Genomic DNA, 18384 nt, shown 5'->3' with positions numbered 1-18384 from the left:
AAATGTGTTTGGTTTAGGGGTTGGTTTGTTTTGGGTAATATAGCTAAAAAAAAACTAAGCATCCAAGTGGAGATATTTAAATAAATTAGCTATTTCTATTTGACAGAATTTTGTGACTATTAAAATTTGTTTCCAAAGAGATTAAACGCAGGGATACTTTATGTTGTATTACTATGTAAAAAGTTTAGGACGTGAAATTATACTTAGTATAAACATAAAAATAACCATAAAACTTCGAATAAAGATTTGAAGGAAATGCCCCAAAATATTAATAGGAACACTCTAGCTGATAAGGTGATTTAAAAATATATATTCCTCAAACTTACTAATATACACCCTTCGTCTTTGTAACAGTATTAAAATCTCAAAGTAGCCCCAAAGTGCAGAGGTTGCCAGTTTTGATCCCCAGTCAGGGCTCATATGGGAGCAGATCTATGTTCCTCTCTCTCTCCCTCTTTTGCTAAAATCAATAAATAAAAAATTTTTTTTAAATCTCAAAGTAGAAAAATCAAGAAAGGACTATCCAGTCACAGAAGTACTTTAGATTATCTTATAAATCACTCACTAATTCCTGGGGTCAATCTCCATTTTTTTCTCTAAGTTTCTGGGTTGACCAAGATTTTCACATTTTTCTGTTCATTTTCATTAGGACAATTTATACTAAGATATAGCAAAAAATATGAGTTTTAAACTTGTATTCTATGTTTCAACATTTAGAATAAAGAACACTTACAATTTATTATCTGCATTCATAAGAATACAAATAGAATTTAAACATGATCAAAAGGTATGAATAGACATCTCACCAAATAAGATACAAAAGACCAATAAACACATAAAAAGATGCTTACCATCATTAGCAGGAAAATTAAAACGAGATAGCTCATGGAATGGCTATAATTAAAAAAAAGACTAACAAACTAACAAGTGTTAGTGAGGATGTAGAAAAACCCTAACCCTCACACATCACTGGTGGAAATGTCAAATGATGCAGTTCGGTTGGGAAAGTTTGGCTCGTCCTCAAAATGTTCAACAGTTCCCGTACAACCCAGCAATTCTAATCATAGGCATGTGCCTCCCACCAAATGAAAACATGTATCCACACACAAACTCATTCATAAATATTCATAGAAGTATTTATAATACCCAAAATGTTGGAACAATCCATGTCCAATTAACGAATGGACGAGGCGACAGCAGTCATCCAACAGGGTATTACTCAGCAATGAGTGAGGTGCCAGTAAGTGCTACGGGAATGAAACTTGAAAACACGCTAAGGCAGAAACAAGTCACAAGTCTCCATAATGTATGACCCCATTTATAGGAAAATCCAGAACCGGCAAAATCCACAGTATGAGCCATTTGTGGTTGCCAGGGGTGAGGGAACAGGCAGATGTACAGATTGTGGACAGGTACAGGGTTTCTTTTTGGGGTAATAAAGGTTGTTCGAAAATTAAGATTGTATAGATGATTGTACAATATACTAAAAAAACAATTTTAATGGGTGAATTTTAAGGTGTGTGAATTATCTCAATAAAGCAATTTTTTAAACACAATGTTTCAATTCTAATCAGAAAAAACCTGTTTGATCTACTTTGCAAGGGCACTTGAAGTATATTTACTAATAAAGACAACTAACACTCTGCCTTTACCCTCATTAGCCTTGATGCCGAATTCACTCCCAGGCCGTAAGTTTTTGTTTCTTTGCTTCCTTCTGGGGTATCTTTTCCTTCTGCGCGACCCCTTCTGGGTTAGGACAACCCCGTCTTCAGTGAGGACCCTCGCACCATGGCAGGGAGAGCCCGTGTGTGAGTTCATCTGCCCACAGACTCCAAGTTGTGCGCTGCACCTTGAGAGCTTTGTTCACCTGGATATGCTCAATGACCAGAGAATCTGTATCTAAACCCTTGTTACTCCATATTTTTAAGCATGTGTGGCAAAGATTCAGCACTATTTTTGGGCCACCGACCCTGTGTCCAGCCCCACTATTTGGTCTGGACACACCCACCAAACCCCACTACTGTAATGAAGGAACGGCCCACGTTGCCGCCGCCAAGGGGCATCCTTCCCGATACCTGTGGCTTTCTGGATGTGCACACCTTGAGGGCCTGGGCAGTTGCACACGCACTCTTTGGACGAACATGAAATTTTCAATTGATTACATAATTTTTGTAGGATTTTCTGGGTCTATTGAACATTTTCAGAGGTCACCTTAGGTCACTTATAGGAAGAGGGCTCAATAAAGCAATTTAAAAACAATAAACAATAAAGATCTCATCTGAGAAAAAAAACCTATTTCAACAACATTTCCCAAAACTATTTACTTACCCAGAAAAACAAGAAAATTTTATGGCTCAATTTTTTAGCTGTAGTGTTCCCAGTTACTCTTAAAACTGTATTTCTAGATGTGCTGTAATATATTGCCATCTTAAATTAAAAATAATTTTTAAGACTCATTTATTGAGTTTAAAGAAGGGTTCTAGCCCTGACTGGATAGTTCAGTTAGTTAGATCATCATCCCAATAAGTAAAAAAAAAGAAGGGGGAGAGGAGGAAGCAGGGAAGGGGGGGGGCAGGGAATCAGAGGTCCGCCCCCTGAAGATCTAGAGCAAGAGTAGTCAACCTTTTAAACCTACTGCCCACTTTTGTATCTCTGTTAGCAGTAAAATTTTCTAACCGCCCACCGGTTCCACAGTAATGGTGATTTATAAAGTAGGGAAGTAACTTTACTTTATAAAATTTATAAAGCAGAGTTATAGCAAGTTAAAGTATTTAATAATAATTACTTACCAAGTACTTTATGTCAGATTTTCGCTAAGTTTGGCAGAATATATCTTTATAAAACAACTTACTATAGTTAAATCTATCTTTTTATTTATACTTTGGTTGCTCTGCTAATGCCCACTATGAAAGCTGGAACACCCACTAGTGGGCAGCAGGGACCAGGTTGACTACCACTGATCTAGAGAATGACTCTTGAAGTGTTTAAAAGCTTCCCCCATGGATTTAAGCATGCAGCCAGGACTGGGAATCACTGATGTAATTCAACTATTGTTTTTGAGGTAAAGGTAAACCTTCACTTTGCCTTTTAAAAAGCTTATTTTACTCTTTTTGTTTTGAAGGCAGACCTTTCCTTAGGCAAAATAAAACATAGATATCTAAGAAAAAATGTGTTTCTAATTGTACAACTATAAACGAAAAACCATATAGAACACAAAATTAGTCATAAAACCAATTATTTAATTGAAGCTATAAAAAAAGGAAATATAATTGATATAATAATTAGGAAACAATATTTAGCACATGTCGAAAGATTTAAAACAGGAACAGGACATTTTACAAAAAGTTGTGTGGGAAATAAAATTCTTACACTATACATAGAAATGTAACATTACAGAGTATCTTATAAAATACAATGACAGAAATATAAAAGGACTGTGGGTGTTCTAAGTCTGGAAACTATTAATAATGACCAGATATTTAGGTTTAAATTTACAGTTCCTGGGTACGAGTACCATACTATTATACACATCTTCCAAAACAGTGGGCAATGTTTTCCAATTAACCATGAGTGGTATCATCTTCTACAAAGTCTTTGGCCATCTCTGCTGTGATCACATCAATATGACTAACCTGAAGAAAAAAAATGTTAAAATCTGTTAAATCTCAAGAAACATACCAGTGTTCCCAACATATACGATAGTATTTAAAATATATAGACTATCACCTATAAAATTTATATATTAAGTCAAATGACTCTAAAACACTAACTGATGAAACCTTTATTTATGTTTATTCAATGTTTAAGTTTAAAAATATTCTGCATTTTAGTGCTCTGAAGATACAGACAAGTACTTATGCCTAAACATTAGCTTGCTATTTCAAAGAACCTTAAAAACTTAAAACATCAGGAAAAACTTTGTGGTCCAGTCAAATATAAATCAATGTACAAAACTGTTAAAGACTTCATTAAATAAGCTCTGAATAGACTAGATAGAAAGATATTCTCTTAATGCCAATGAAAATAGAAACAGTGCAATAAATGCCACAAAAAATTGCTAAACTTCACAGCATCTGAATAAAAGTTTTTTCTTTGCAAAGACATCACCAGATAAGCAACAACTTTTGAAGGTGTTTTTTCCCTGTGCCTTAAGTAACATAAAATAACAACTCAACAAACATAATGGGTTAAACATTACAAACCACATAAGAAAATTACCTTATTTCTGAACTTTACGCCATAGAATTTGTCAGCTGACTCAAGCAGTTCAGGCCTAAAAGTAGTTGTAATAAACTGAGCATGTACAGCAAGTTCCATAATCATATCTGTTTTTAAAAAAAAGGTAATTTAATAAAACCCTTTTCTCAAATCTTAAAATTTGAAAAGCATCTATCTTTAAACTTATTTAAAATTCAAAAACAGCTTGTAATTCTATTTTTCATGCATATACCTACAGAAAATACCACCTTAATTTCTTAAATTAGGGATAAATCTTTAACCCCAATATCTTAGTTATAGAATACAAAGAGGCAGTAACTTTTAAAAATTAATTACAACTTATTAACTGATTTTGAGAGAGAAACATCGATTTGTTGTTCCACCTACTAATGCATTCACTGGCTGATTCTTTTCTTTCTTTTTTATTTTTTTGTATTTTTCTGAAGTTGGAAACGGGGAGGCAGTCAGACAGACTCCCGCATGTGCCCCACCGGGATCCACCCGGCATGCCCACCAGGGGGTGATGCTCTGCCCATCTGGGTCGTTGCTCTGTTGCAACCAGAGCCATTCTAGCGCCTGAGGCAGAGGCCACAGAGCCATCCTCAGTGCCGAGGCCATCTTTGCTCCAATGGAGCCTTGGCTGCAGGAGGGGAAGAGAGAGACAGAGGGGCAGGAGAGGGGGAGGGGTGGAGAAGCAGATGGGCGCTTCTCCTGTGTGCCCTGGCCGGGAATCGAACCCAGGACTCCTGCACACCAGGCCAACGCTCTACCACTGAGCCAGCCAGCCAGGGCCCACTGGCTGATTCTTGCCCGTGCCCTTACTAGGAATTGAACCCACAAATCTTGGCATATCGGGAGGAGCTCTAACCAAATAAACTACCCGACCAGGAATAATGTGAGAGCAAGGTAAGTTTTCTCACACAAAAGACAAACCCTTTCCCCTGCTACCCACTCCACAAAGATCTTCTGACCTTACTAAAGATCAAATACAGATTCTTTAAACACAGAATCAACCGTGTTTATGACAGGAACTACTCAAACATTGAGAAATACTACGTTTTAAAACGAGACTTCTACATAAAAGTTAAAGTAGAATTTTCAAATGATTCAAAGAATTACATCTTTCTCACAGAACTAACCTTTTAAAACCTGTTAAAAGAGGCAGGAATATTATTTACTAAAAACACATACCTACTTAGTACCCCGATAAGCACACACCAGACTGTACCTGACACAGCCTTCCTGTGCTGAGCATCCAGAGCCTGGTCAATCTCATCAAACAAGTAAAAAGGAGCCGGGTCACATTTCTGAATGGCAAAAATCAGAGCAAGAGCCACCAAGGACTTCTGTCCACCTGAAAGCTGTTGCATTTCTCTCATTTCACCTTGTTTTCCTGTAAATGACACCTAAGAAAACATCTCAGTTAACATCCTAAAGGGGTAGTCACAAACAACTCTTCAAATTAAATTGCATATAATGTATCAGTTCAGATTTGCAAAATATTCTATAAATTCTACTATAATGAGTGAGGAAAACTGGATGGAAAGGTATTTACCCTAATTCCTACTCCAGTGAACTGGTCAACTGAGGGGACACTACTCTGTGACCCTGAGCCCCTCTCACTTTCACCACTCCCTTCTCCTTCATCCTGAGACTGACTGCCCTCCACGTCTCCTTTCTTCATCACCAAAGTAGCTTTGCCACCAGGTACCAGCTTCTGGAATACTTCACTGAAGTTCTTGGATACCTTAAAATAAATAAATACATAATGTTGGGTTTCAATTCAAATTACATATTACTGCTTAAAACAGATAAATATTTATATGCAATCAGAAGTTCTTTTTTTAATAACAAGAATAACAGATTGAATCCTTTTTAGAACTATGTAAAACTTTCTATATAGTTATTATGTTAGCTATTTATATGCTGGATTTATTCACATGTATTAGATCCAACTATCCATGGAAAAAAGCTTTAAAATCTTTATAAACTGAACAATAAACTGAACAACAGCTGAAGCTTGTCTTGCGTATTTACTACAAAGGAACATACCTGTTTGAAAGTTAACTGAATAGCCTCATATTTTCGAAGTTCAAGCACATTCATCAGTTCCATGATTGATTTGTATCCCCTATCCAACTCTTCTTGTCGCTTTATTAACTTTTCTTTTTGCTCAGAGAAATTTACAAATTGATCTAAAGCTTTCTTGTTAACATGGCTATACTTCTTCAATTCTGTGTTGCACTGTTCAAGTTTTCGAAACAACTATAAAGAGGAAAAAATTGTATACATAAATTCATACACACAAACATTTGCAATGAGATTTCAAATTTAAAACCAACACGAAGTACCTGTTTGAGGCTCAGTGTCTGGTACTTTTCAAACGCTTCCTGGGGAAGTGACCCAAGTTCTCGGATCTTCTTCATGCACTCTTCTTTCTTCTTCAGCAGCATGCCTTGCCGGTTTGTCATCTTTTCCAGTTCCTTAGTGTCATGATTGATAGCATCCATGTGTTCTTTCTCCATATTTTTCCAACGCTCCATACTCTTCTGAAGCTCCTTAATTCCAGCTTCTGTTTTATCAATGGAATTGTCCAAATCTAAAATGGGGAAAGAAACAAATTAAGCCATAACAACTATTTTATAGCCAGAGTATTATCTGACCAAAGGCTTTGTTTTAATAATCTAATCTATCAAAATAATTAGATTCTTTCAATGTTTGTTTAAATTTTACTGTGAAAATTCATTAAATGCTTAATTCAGGATAAAATTAGTAGTTTACACAAGAATCACTCAAGATAGTTTTTATTATTTGTTTGTTTATAAAAAACAAAAAATAATTTTCTTCTCAGCAATTAGGTGATAATAAAATTCGGCTATTTCATACTTTCATCAACAAAATTAATAATTTACAGTCTCAAAAATTTCAATTAAACAATGATTACTATTTATAATCAACACCCTAAACTTTATTCACTATAGATCATTTATGATGATGAAAAACAAAATCATTACTAGATGCTTTTGCCTATTTGGATATTTCATTTTGTAGTAAATAATGTTATAAAATGAATAGGCTAAATTTAACTAAATACTTAAAAAAACTTTACTAAATAATAATTCACCTTCTGATCGTGCCATAGTATCTTTTACTCTTTTATTGATGGCTTCAAGCTCTGAGGTTGTAGCAGTGAGAACAGTGCCCCCTTCTGTCTCTCTCAGTTCATTCAGTTCCTTCAACACAAAAGGAACTTAGAAGCATTAAACTACGAAATAGGAATTTTGTTAGTTTCAAAATGTTATGACTACCAAGTTTCTATAGCTGTTATGTTTCAACAATCAAGAAAACAAAAGTATACTTCATATAATTTCAAATAACACCATTACAGGGAAAAAAAAGTAATGTATATAATTAACTAAGAAATTTCTCAGAATCTAATTTTTACTGAGTTACCTAGATTGGGCCAGGATAATCCTACAAAACAGTATTAGTGTTATGCTTACTTACACAGGAGGAAAACTAAAGCTTAGGAATATGCAATGATTTATCCGAGATCATACACCAGGTGGCAGTGCTAGAACCACAACTCCACAGGTGGTCAGACTTGCTCGTCTTTGTTCCCAAAGTCCATGCTCTCAAATCAGACCCTCTTATATGAGCACTTTCAAAAAATTAGTCATCAAGAACCTCTCAAAAAAAAAAAAAGAAACATACCTGTTCTACTTGGTCCAAGCGTTTTCTCAAATTCTCATTGAGATAAGTCTCTACTCGAGTAATAATACCTTCTAATTTAATTCTTTCATTTAGCAACTGTCTGTTTTCCTAAAAGAAAAGATAATTATTTGTCTAAATAAGCATGTACATTTCACACACAGGAATGCTGTTAATTTGCTGTCATCTCCATTAGTTGTGTTCAAATGAGCTGAAGTGGAGTTTCATACCCTTCCAAAAAGCCCTATATTTTCATTTTTCTCCCTTCAGAATGCTAAATTTCTGTGCCTGGTTCTTTTTATAAGTATGCTACCAAAAAAATGTTTTTCTTTTCCTGCTTTTCACTTCTTGGATTTAGTGCCATTTACATCTCTGTTCCAATAACAAAATGTTATTAAAATGTTTAATCAAAACATTACTAAACATGTAAAGGTGGTCAGCTCAATAAATACCCCAATAATAGCCCAATAAATACCTCAATAAAAAGCTAACAAGCCCCAACATTACTAATGATAAATGTATACTAAATAAGATCAAATAAAATGAAGATTTCTTTTATAATCTTAACATATACACAATGGTTAAAAAGACATTGAAATCTTATTTTATTTATGTTTATGGAGGTAAGTCCAAGTGCCATTTTTACATTTTCTTAATAATCTTTTGCATTTATTTATTAGCAATAAAGATACTTCGCAGTAGCCAGTTTTCACCAGAACTTTCCCCATCAGTTGCACTTGCCTGCTGAAGCTGACGAATCTCATCGTTCAGGGCGTCGACTCTCTTCTGGTCCTCCAGACTAAGTTGAGAAAGCAAATCAGTTCCCAGCTCCGCTTTCAAAGATTCTCTGGTAGACTCCATAGCATGCAAACTTGCCTCCAAACTTTGTAAGCTACGTTGCTGTGAGACCGATGATTCATTTATTGACAGTATTAATGACTGAATCACTTATAATAGGAAAAAATTGGCAACAATCTATATTTGATATTAAAATGAGCTAAATAATCATATCAATACAAATAAATATTAGGTACCCATTAAATTTGATAATTAGAACTATGCAGCAACAATATTCATGATGCAATACCATAGGGCTGTGTGAACACTATATCCCATAATCAAACTATATAAAAATCTTCATATTAATAAGAAAAAATAAGTTGTTAGAATATGTTACGCTGAATAATTGTGGGCAATTTTTAGAAAACATCTGTTGTTCTAGTACTACTAATATACCAAATTAATAGTTTTTATCAAATGGCTTCACATTTATTAAAATCAGTATGTATTATCATTTGTAACAGCAGTAACAATTTGCTTTCTCATTTTAATACTCTGGACAAAATGCAATCAAATATTCAAATAACACCATAAATAGTACTTTACAGATAAAAATCTCACTGACACATTACTATCAGACAGTATTATTATGCCACAGGTCAAAATGCCTATTTGTTTAATAAAGTTGGAAAGTCTAAATGTGGACTATGAAAGAAGACTTTGGGTTCCCTTGGATATGTGGTATAATAACTGTAGATACCGAAAAAAATATGGACTAAACAAAAATGGAACACATGAAATCCAAGGATAACCTCCCTAAGATGGCCCGCGTAATTCCACAGAATTAAAACACCTGTAACACAAGGCTTACTTACGAACCTTTGGCATAAAGGTTTTCTCCGACTGCTGCCTCTTCTCTTTTAGCATCTTCATTTCTGATAATATGCTATCTCTAGACGCTTTAAATTTTCTTTGTTGTGTCTCTATCTGCTGCATCTGGTTCATCAACTGGTCAATTTCATTATTAATCCATATACAAGGCTAAGGAAAATTCTCTTCAAGTTGTAAATGTATCATATGTTCTAAATTCTCCTCAGTTCTTATAAATACATTTTGTATCCCCTTTCTCTACACTTAATAAAGTTTCCTCGTATTTATGAACCATAACAAAGTTGAATTAAATGGTGCTCACCCCACCATTTCTTTTAAAATAACATATATTATTTTATAAGGTCTAACAGAAAGTTCTGTCCGTTTCTATCACAAGTTTCGACACGTAAGCACATGTTTATTTGGCGCATGTGTGCCTCTCTATTTTTATCACTTAATGTATATATACTGACGTAGCAAATTAACTAAAACAAAGTTTAGAAAAGAGGCTGGCGATATTCAATAGGAAGAACATCATACCGCATCATGATAATGTCAGGCCACATGCTGCTCTGGGGACTCGTCAAAAAATTGCAGAACTAGGCTGGGAAATTCTGTCGCATCCACCATATTCCCCGGACTTAGCACCCTCCAACTATCACTTGTTTCTGCCCTTAAAAATTTTTTGAAGGGCAAAAAACTCAAAAATGAAGAAGATATCAAACAAGCACTGGTTCAATTTTTCACATCAAAAGATAAAACATTTTTCAAAAATGGGATATACAAATTGCCCTCATGCTGGCAAAAAATCATTAATAATAATGGCAATTATATTACTTAATACAGCTTATTGACGGCAAGAAAAATTTGTATTTTGCTTTATTCCAAAAACAAACAACTTTCCGGTAGACCTTATACTAATAGCTATACCAATCAACCAATAATCAATATTCTTAGGAAGCTAAATAAAATTTAATAGTATTTTTTTTTACATCTTTTCATTCAACAAATACTTGCTGTGTAATCTATTATGCTTAAAGCATCACATATGGAAGTTCTGTATGAAAAGGCCTGGTTTTAACCAATGTGGAAGACTAATCCCACCTCACTGGACTATCCAATACAGGAGAGTAATTGGGGTATGCTATCAATTTCCTCCTATTCCTAGTACCCCATCATGATCTCTTAGTGCTAACATCTTGCCAAATTTGGACAGTTCTCAAAGTGAGGCGCACCTGGAGTTCTCAAAGACCTTTGCAAAGTGAAAACTAAGACGTTTACTTTTTTTCCTCTGCACCGTTGCTTACACTGATGGCTGCTCATAAATCTTTATTTTTAATATCATGTGACATAATGTGAAGTGCACATAAAGCACTTTTGCCTTATACCATTGTTTTAAGAAAATGTACAGGCATAATTTCAGTTGTAAACTGAACTAGCCCATGTGTGTGTGTGTGTGTGTGTGTGTGTGTGTGTGTGAGAGAGAGAGAGAGAGAGAGAGAAATTGAGAGATTGATTTTGAAAGTATGTATCAGCCCTGGCCGGTTGGCTCAGTGGTAGAGCGTCGGCCTGACGTGTAGGAGTCCCAGGTTCAACTCCTGGCCAGGGCACACAGGAGAAGCGCCCATCTGCTTCTCCACCCCTCCCCCTCTCCTTCCTCTCTGTCTCTCTCTTCCCCTCCAGCAGCCCAGGCTCCATTGGAGTAAAGATGGCCCAGGTGCTGAGGATGGCTCTGTGGCCTCTGCCTCAGGCGCTAGAATAGCTCTGGATGCAACAGAGCAACACCCCAGAGGGGCAGAGCATCGCCCCCTTCTGGGCATGCCGGGTGGATCCCAGTTGGGTGCATGCGGGAATCTGTCTGACTGCCTCCCCGGTTTCCAGTTTTGGAAAAAATGAAAGAAAAAAAAAAGTATATAGCAAAGCTGGGGAAAGTCAAACAAACAAAGAAGGGCTTAGGATAAAAGAAGCAACAGGAGAGAGCCTGCTTTGACTGCCGGAAACATGAAAAGAACTGAGCCACACAGGGCCACGTGGATTGACTGAGAGGTAAGAGTCGATGACAGAAGTGAGCCACGGTGGGGGGCTGCATTTAGCTCACTGCAAAGTCAGAGTAACAGGAGCCTTGGAAACAGGTTCAGGGGGTTAGCCTGGGACGAGCTGCTGCCGCCACCGCCACCGCCACCGCTTGCCTGGTTGCAAGTCCCATGGGGACCCTTAAGAGTTTAGGAGAAGCCTGTCTGAAAGAAAGGTGTGGGTATGCAGGGAAGGGTGGGCACTTAACTAGCCACTCTTAATGAACACCATTTTTCTGAATTTTGACAGCCATCTCCTCCATTAACACTAAATCTGAACCAAATGACCTCAAGATAGTCAAATCTAATGGACATTTTCAATCCCTACAGATTTTACTCCTCTGAAGTATGTAGCACTCCTGATATGCCCGACCCCACCTTTCTCCCATGAAACAATACTCTCATTTTCCTTCTACAATTCTGACTCATCTTCCTCAGTTCCCTTATAACCTTAATATTCAGTGCTTCTTGAGCTCTTAGAAGTAAGCTCACTGCTACTATCTATTTAACAGCAAAGCAAAGGGTCAACGTTAAAATAGTTTTTAGTGTTTCCATCTTCAGAAGTTATATAGACAAATATAAGCTCCTGTGCTTAAATAAAAGTCAAAGTAAAACATGAAATTTTTTCCCACAGCATTTGAGAAGACACACCCAACATGCAAAAGATTATATATTCCAACCAAAATGCAGTTCTTTATCCATAGTACACAAGACAAAAAGATATTTTCAATATTTCTGCGCAGATTTTCATTGAGCTTTGCTTCAAGCTCACCTAGTTCTTCTTCTGCTTTTCTAACATCTTTTTGTAATTCAAGTCTAGACTTCCTTGTATCATAATAGCCTCCAGTTAGCGCACCCCGATGGCTAACTTGGTCACCTATAAACAAAACATAAGAAAAGCTTTATTCAATGATACACTGACTTATAATCAAACAACAAATCTAAAGGCTTTACCTATTTAATGAGAATTAAAAATAATTTAAGTTATTCTGAAAAAGTTTGCTTTCTAATACTTAAATTTACATGTAAAAAATGTACCTTCCAGGTGAGTTTCAACATCTGCCATAAAAGAAGGAAGTGGTAAAAATTATTGGAAACGTGAACAGGAACAGAAACTAGCCTGGAATTCCCATGGGCCATATTTAGGAAAATTTAATAAAAAATAATAGTGACAATGTAATAACACATCATATAAGAGAAGAATCCATGAATTGCAGTGATAATTTAGAAATAATAATGAAAGGAGAGAGCTTTCTTTACAGAAGAGTACAAGTTAATAAATACAGGAGTCACCATTTTGAAACCCCTAGTGTATTAACTGAGTCAGCTAAGGATCAACAAAGGAGGCTAAATCATTGGTAAAAGTTTGGGGAAACATGGTTTGCAGTATTCTTTTTTTTTTTTTTTTTTTTTTGTATTTTTCCAAAGTTGGAAACAGGGAGGCAGTCAGACAAGACTCCCCGCATGTGCCCGACCGGGATCCACCTGGCATGCCCACCAGGGGGCGATGCTCTGCCCATTTTGGGGCATTGCTCTGCCGCAATCAGAGCCATTCTAGCGCCTAAGGCAGAGGCCACAGAGCCATCCTCAGCGCCTGGGCCATCTCTGCTGCAATGGAGCCTCGGCTGTGGGAGGGGAAGAGAGAGACAGAGAGAAAGGAGAGGGGGAGGGGTGGAGAAGCAGATGGGCGCTTCTCCTGTGTGCCCTGGCCATGAATCGAACCCGGGACTCCTGCACACCAGGCCGACGCTCTACCACTGAGCCAACCGGCCAGGGCCAGTTTGCAGTATTCTTAACCCTTTGAGTAGTGAGTTTTTTTCATGCTCGCTGACCCCCAGGAGTGAGTTTTTTTTTCAAATAAAATTATCAATAGTTCCAGTTACAGTTTTATTAACTTAAAAGTCATGTTTGTTTGATAACCAATTTATGGAAACAAGAACACACATTTGCCTTTAATGTTGCCTTACACATGTATAATCATACTCTGGATGGTCAGGAGGCATGAGGATGTACATGAATGTTTGTACTACTCAAAGGGTTAAAGGTCAAGCCAATATATCATTTATTAATTACAATAAGGAAAAGGTACCTTTACAACCAAGAGATTTGCTATTGGCCATATTTAGCATCACTAACAGTGATACAATATGTACGTAGCACTTAAGCCAAAACATTTTAACCTGAATCTAATGATGAAGAAGCAAGGAGACAAATCCAGAGGAAGGAGCATTCATTCTTTAAGACCATCAATTTCTGGGGGTATGAAGGAAAAGGGGAAACTTCCATATTGCAAGAATCTAAAAAAAAGACAGTGCATGCATTTTTTTTTTTTTTTGACAGAGAGACACAGATAGGGACAGACAAGCAGGAAGGAAGAGAGATGAGAAGTATCGATTCTTCGTGGCAGCTCCTTAGTTGTTTGTTGATTACTTTCTCATATGTGCCTTGTCTGCGGGGCTATAGCAAACTGAGTAACCCCTTGCTGGAGCCAGCGACCTTCGGCTCTAGCTGGTGAGCTTTGCTCAAACCAGATGAGCCCACGCTCAAGCTGGCGATATCAGGGTCTCGAACCTGGGTCCTTCACATCCCCATCTGATGCTCTATCCACTGCGCCACTGCCTGGTCAGACAGACATTGCATGCATCCTTCATTTGGATCATGGATAGAAAAATATTCAGAATGCGGTAATCACTTCATAAAGTATATAATATCCAATCACTATGATGTATACCTGGAACTAATATATTATTATATATCAACTATACTTTAAAGATTTAAAAAACATTTTGAGGCAATAGAAAACTTGAATATAGATGCTTTTTAGATTTTTATTAGGTCAATATCAAGTTTCTTACATGTAATAATGATCCTGTGGTTATAAAGGAGAACGTCCTGCTCTTAGGAGATACATGCTTAATTTTTAGATATCAAGTGTCAGTATATTAAAACTTATTACCAGATGGTTCTAAACAATAACAAAAATGTGTATATAGAGAGAGACAAAGCATAAAGGTGATTTATGTTCTTTCATCAACACACAAATTATAAAGAAGAAAAAAAACAATGAGGGCAGGCGAACCTATATACCAGAGGTTCTTAACCTGGATTCTACAAGTTAAATTCAGAAGATCCATGCCTTGAGTGGGAAAAAAAATTTGCATCTTTTTTTTTTTTTTGTATTTTTCTGAAGCTGGAAACGGGGATAGACAGTCAGACAGACTCTGGCATGCGCCTGAACGGGATCCACCCGGCACGCCCACCAAGGGACAATGCTCTGCCCACCAAGGGGCGATGCTCTGCCCCTCCGGGGCATCACTCTGTTGCGACCAGAGCCACTCCAGCGCCCAGGGCAGAGGCCAAGGAGCCATCCCCAGCGCCCGAGCCATCTTTGCTCCAATGGAGCCTCGCTGCGGGAGGGGAAGAGAGAGACAGAGAGGAAGGAGAGGGGGAGGGGTGGAGAAGCAGATGGGCACTTCTCCTGTGTGCCCTGGCCGGGAATCAAACCCAGGACTTCTGCACGCCAGGCTGATGCTCTACCACTGAGCCAACCAGCCAGGGCAAAAATTTGCATCTTTATTTCTATGCTGACCTCAAATGAAATTTAGCAATTCCCTCTATAATGAATAAGAACCACTGTACTATTATCAGTATTTGTGACTTTGTTACCAAGAGAAATAAATATTTTCTATCAGATAATGTCATAAATCTCAAAATTTTGCTTACATGCAGCAATGCTTCAAAATTATGACTTAGTACACCTAACCAGGCGGTGGCGCAGTGGATAGCGTGTCGGACTGGGATGCGGAGGACCCAGGTTCAAGACCCCGAGGTCGCCAGCTTGAGCTCGGGCTCATCTAGTTTGAGCAAAGCTCACCAGCTTGGACCCAAGGTCGCTGGCTCGAGCAAGGAGTTACTCGGTCTGCTGAAGGCCCGCGGTCAAGGCACATATAAGAAAGCAATCAATGAACTAAGGTGTCGCAACAAAAAATCGATGATTGATGCTTCTCATCTCTCTCTGTTCCTGTTTGTCTGTCCCTATCTATCCCTCTCTCTGACTCTCTCGCTCTCTGTAAAAAAAGAAAAAAAAATTATGACTTAGTAGACCACCGCTAAATCTTGGTTTTAAATACCTTGAGAACTATGATGTCAGTTTCAAAAATGTTGCAATAACCACGCCAATACGATTATAATTGTTTACGATCTGAAGTACATGCATTTAAAAACACTGAAAAAAGGCCCTGGCATGTTGGCTCAGTGGATAGAGCATCGGCCCAGTGTATGGACATCCTGGGTTCAATTCCCAATCATGCCCACAGAGAAGTGACCACCTGCTTCTCTCCTTCTTCCTTCCCACTTCTCTCCCTCCTCTACTCCTACAGCCAGTGGCTCAATTGGTTCAAGCGTCGGCCCCAGGCACTGAGGATGGCTCAGCTGATTCACACATTGGGCCAGATGGGTTGCCTGGTGGATCCTGGTCAGGGAGCATGTGGGAGTCTGTCTCATTATCTCCCCTCCTCTCACTTAAGAAAAAAAAAAATTGAAAAAGTGTTCATAGGCTTTAACAAATGGCCAAGAGTCCAAGGTGTGAAAAAAGTTAAAAAAAAAAAAAAGATTCTACTTAAGAAACATCAATTCAATATAAAGTGTGGACCATGTTTGGATTCTGACTTAAATAAACCAACTATTTTTAAAAATAAGAAATAACTGGACATGAATTTTCAAATACTCTTAAAATGGCAAATAAATTCCATGACAAACCTTCCAGAGTAATGCAGTCCATAGTGAAAGCACGGGCCAGCTGGGTTGAAACTTCCATACTACGACAAATAAGTGTTTTTCCAAACACATGTTTGAAGGCTTTGTCAAATCTGGGATTGTACCTCAATTTACTTATCATAGGAATAGCATCCTAAAAAAATGAGTATTTTGTCAGCAAGCATAGATCACAACAAAAAACATGTTAGCAGAATTATCAATTACATCTTTATGAAGCAGAAATAAATACAAATACTCTTATATTTCAAAACTACTGGTTTCATACCGAAGAAGTCAGAAAAAATCATTCTCCTGAAATAGCCTGGAAATTGTGCTCATGTTGTCATCTAGGTTTTCAATAGTAGAGCACACTGATAAAGAGCTCAGTGACAAGCTGCCGAACTTCTCTATGTAATAGTTTCTTCATTTACAAAATTGCAATAACAGTATTTTCCTCATAAAGCTGTTAAGGCTAGATGAATTAATATGTGAAACACTCAGGACAGCATGTCTCATAGAAGGGCAAAATAAATGCAAACTAATAATATTTCCTCAAAATGTTTTATGTCTTAGAAAACTATTTTTTTAGATAAAACTTATTTCCCCCCCTTTTCCCTAAGCTGTTAAAGCAAAATTTTTAGAATATTTGAATTAGGAAATAAATCCTATATATAAAAAAATGAAATGTGTTAAGCTTAAATTAGTAATTATAAAGAAAATAATAAAATCAGAAAGCAGGACAAGAAACAGAACACTGCTGAAATCCAGAAGCCATGAGTGTACCCCTTTCTTTTTTTTTTTTGCATTCTTCTGAAGCTGGAAACAGGGAAAGACAGTCAGACAGACTCCCGCATGCGCCCGACCGGGATCCACCCAGCACGCCCACCATGGGGCAACGCTCTGCCCTCCAGGGGGCGATGCTCTGCCCATCCTGGGTGTCGCCATATTGCGACCAGAGCCACTCTAGCGCCTGGGGCAGAGGCCAAGGAGCCATCCCCAGCGCCCGGGCCATCTTTGCTCTGATGGAGCCTTGGCTGCGGGAGGGGAAGAGAGAGACAGAGAGGAAAGCGCGGCGGAGGGGTGGAGAAGCAAATGGGCGCTTCTCCTGTGTGCCCTGGCCGGGAATCGAACCCGGGTCCTCCGCACGCTAGGCCGACGCTGTACTCCTTTCTAATCATGTAAAAGTGGTTGTCTCCGGGTGGCTACTGTTATAATTATGACAATTCTTCCTTGCATTTCTTTCTCGTTATCTAAGTTTAGTTTTGTTTAGGTAAAGAAAACCATACAACATGCATTCTTTTGTCTTGCTTCATTCACACGTCATATTTATGACTCCATTTCTCCTTCCCCAAACTTCAAAGATTATTAGTAGATTTAAAAGAAAAAGTTGGGCCTTTAAGTAGCTTATAAGATTCTTACGGCCCTGGCCAGTTGGCTCAGCGGTAGAGCATTGGCCCAGCATGTAGAAGTCCCAGGTTCAACACCTGGTCAGGGCACACAGGAGAAGCAACCATCTGCTTCTCCACCCCTCCCACTCCTTTCTCTCCACACCCCCAACCCTGCAGCTATGGCTCAAATGGTTTGAGCAAGTTGGCCCTGGGCGCTGAGGATGGCTCCATGGCCTCACCTCAGGTACAAAAATAGCTCGGTTGCCAAGCAAAAGAGCAGCGGCTCCACATGGGCAGAGCATTGCCCCATAGGGGGCTTGCTGGGTAGATCCCAGTCAGGGCGCATGTGGGAGTCTGTCTCTGTCTTCCTACCTTTCATTTAAAAAAACAAACAAACTTGCCTAACCAGGTGGTGGTGTAGTGGACAGAGCATGAACCAAGGCCGCTGAGGACCCAGATTCAAAACCATGAGGTCGCTGGCTTGAGTAAGGGGTCTCTGGCTCAGCTGGAGCCCCCAGTCAAGGCATGTATGAAAAGCAATCAATGTACTAAAAAGGTGCCACAACTACAAGTTGATGCTTCTCATCTAT

General features: G+C 38.1%; 1 protein-coding gene across 2 annotated transcripts in view; it reads right to left on the bottom strand.

The window, feature by feature from the left end:
- Positions 1–3218: 3218 nt before the first annotated feature.
- Positions 3219–18384, bottom strand: part of SMC3 (structural maintenance of chromosomes 3) — a 39498-nt gene continuing 24332 nt past the window's right edge. For both annotated transcript variants that reach the window (XM_066239081.1, XM_066239080.1), the window contains exons 18-29: positions 16410–16560; positions 12376–12528; positions 9589–9740; positions 8671–8829; positions 7933–8040; positions 7343–7451; positions 6570–6817; positions 6271–6483; positions 5774–5965; positions 5447–5624; positions 4219–4325; positions 3219–3632 (exon numbers count right to left, since the gene is read on the bottom strand). In XM_066239081.1, coding sequence (XP_066095178.1) covers positions 3561–3632; positions 4219–4325; positions 5447–5624; positions 5774–5965; positions 6271–6483; positions 6570–6817; positions 7343–7451; positions 7933–8040; positions 8671–8829; positions 9589–9740; positions 12376–12528; positions 16410–16560 — 1842 coding nt within the window. In that variant the 3' untranslated portion in view covers positions 3219–3560. The remainder of the gene's footprint in view (positions 3633–4218; positions 4326–5446; positions 5625–5773; positions 5966–6270; positions 6484–6569; positions 6818–7342; positions 7452–7932; positions 8041–8670; positions 8830–9588; positions 9741–12375; positions 12529–16409; positions 16561–18384) is intronic.

The sequence above is a fragment of the Saccopteryx bilineata genome, chromosome 7 (assembly GCF_036850765.1).
Source record: "Saccopteryx bilineata isolate mSacBil1 chromosome 7, mSacBil1_pri_phased_curated, whole genome shotgun sequence".
NCBI lineage: Eukaryota > Metazoa > Chordata > Mammalia > Chiroptera > Emballonuridae > Saccopteryx > Saccopteryx bilineata.
This window is presented reverse-complemented; position numbering and strand designations above follow the sequence as displayed.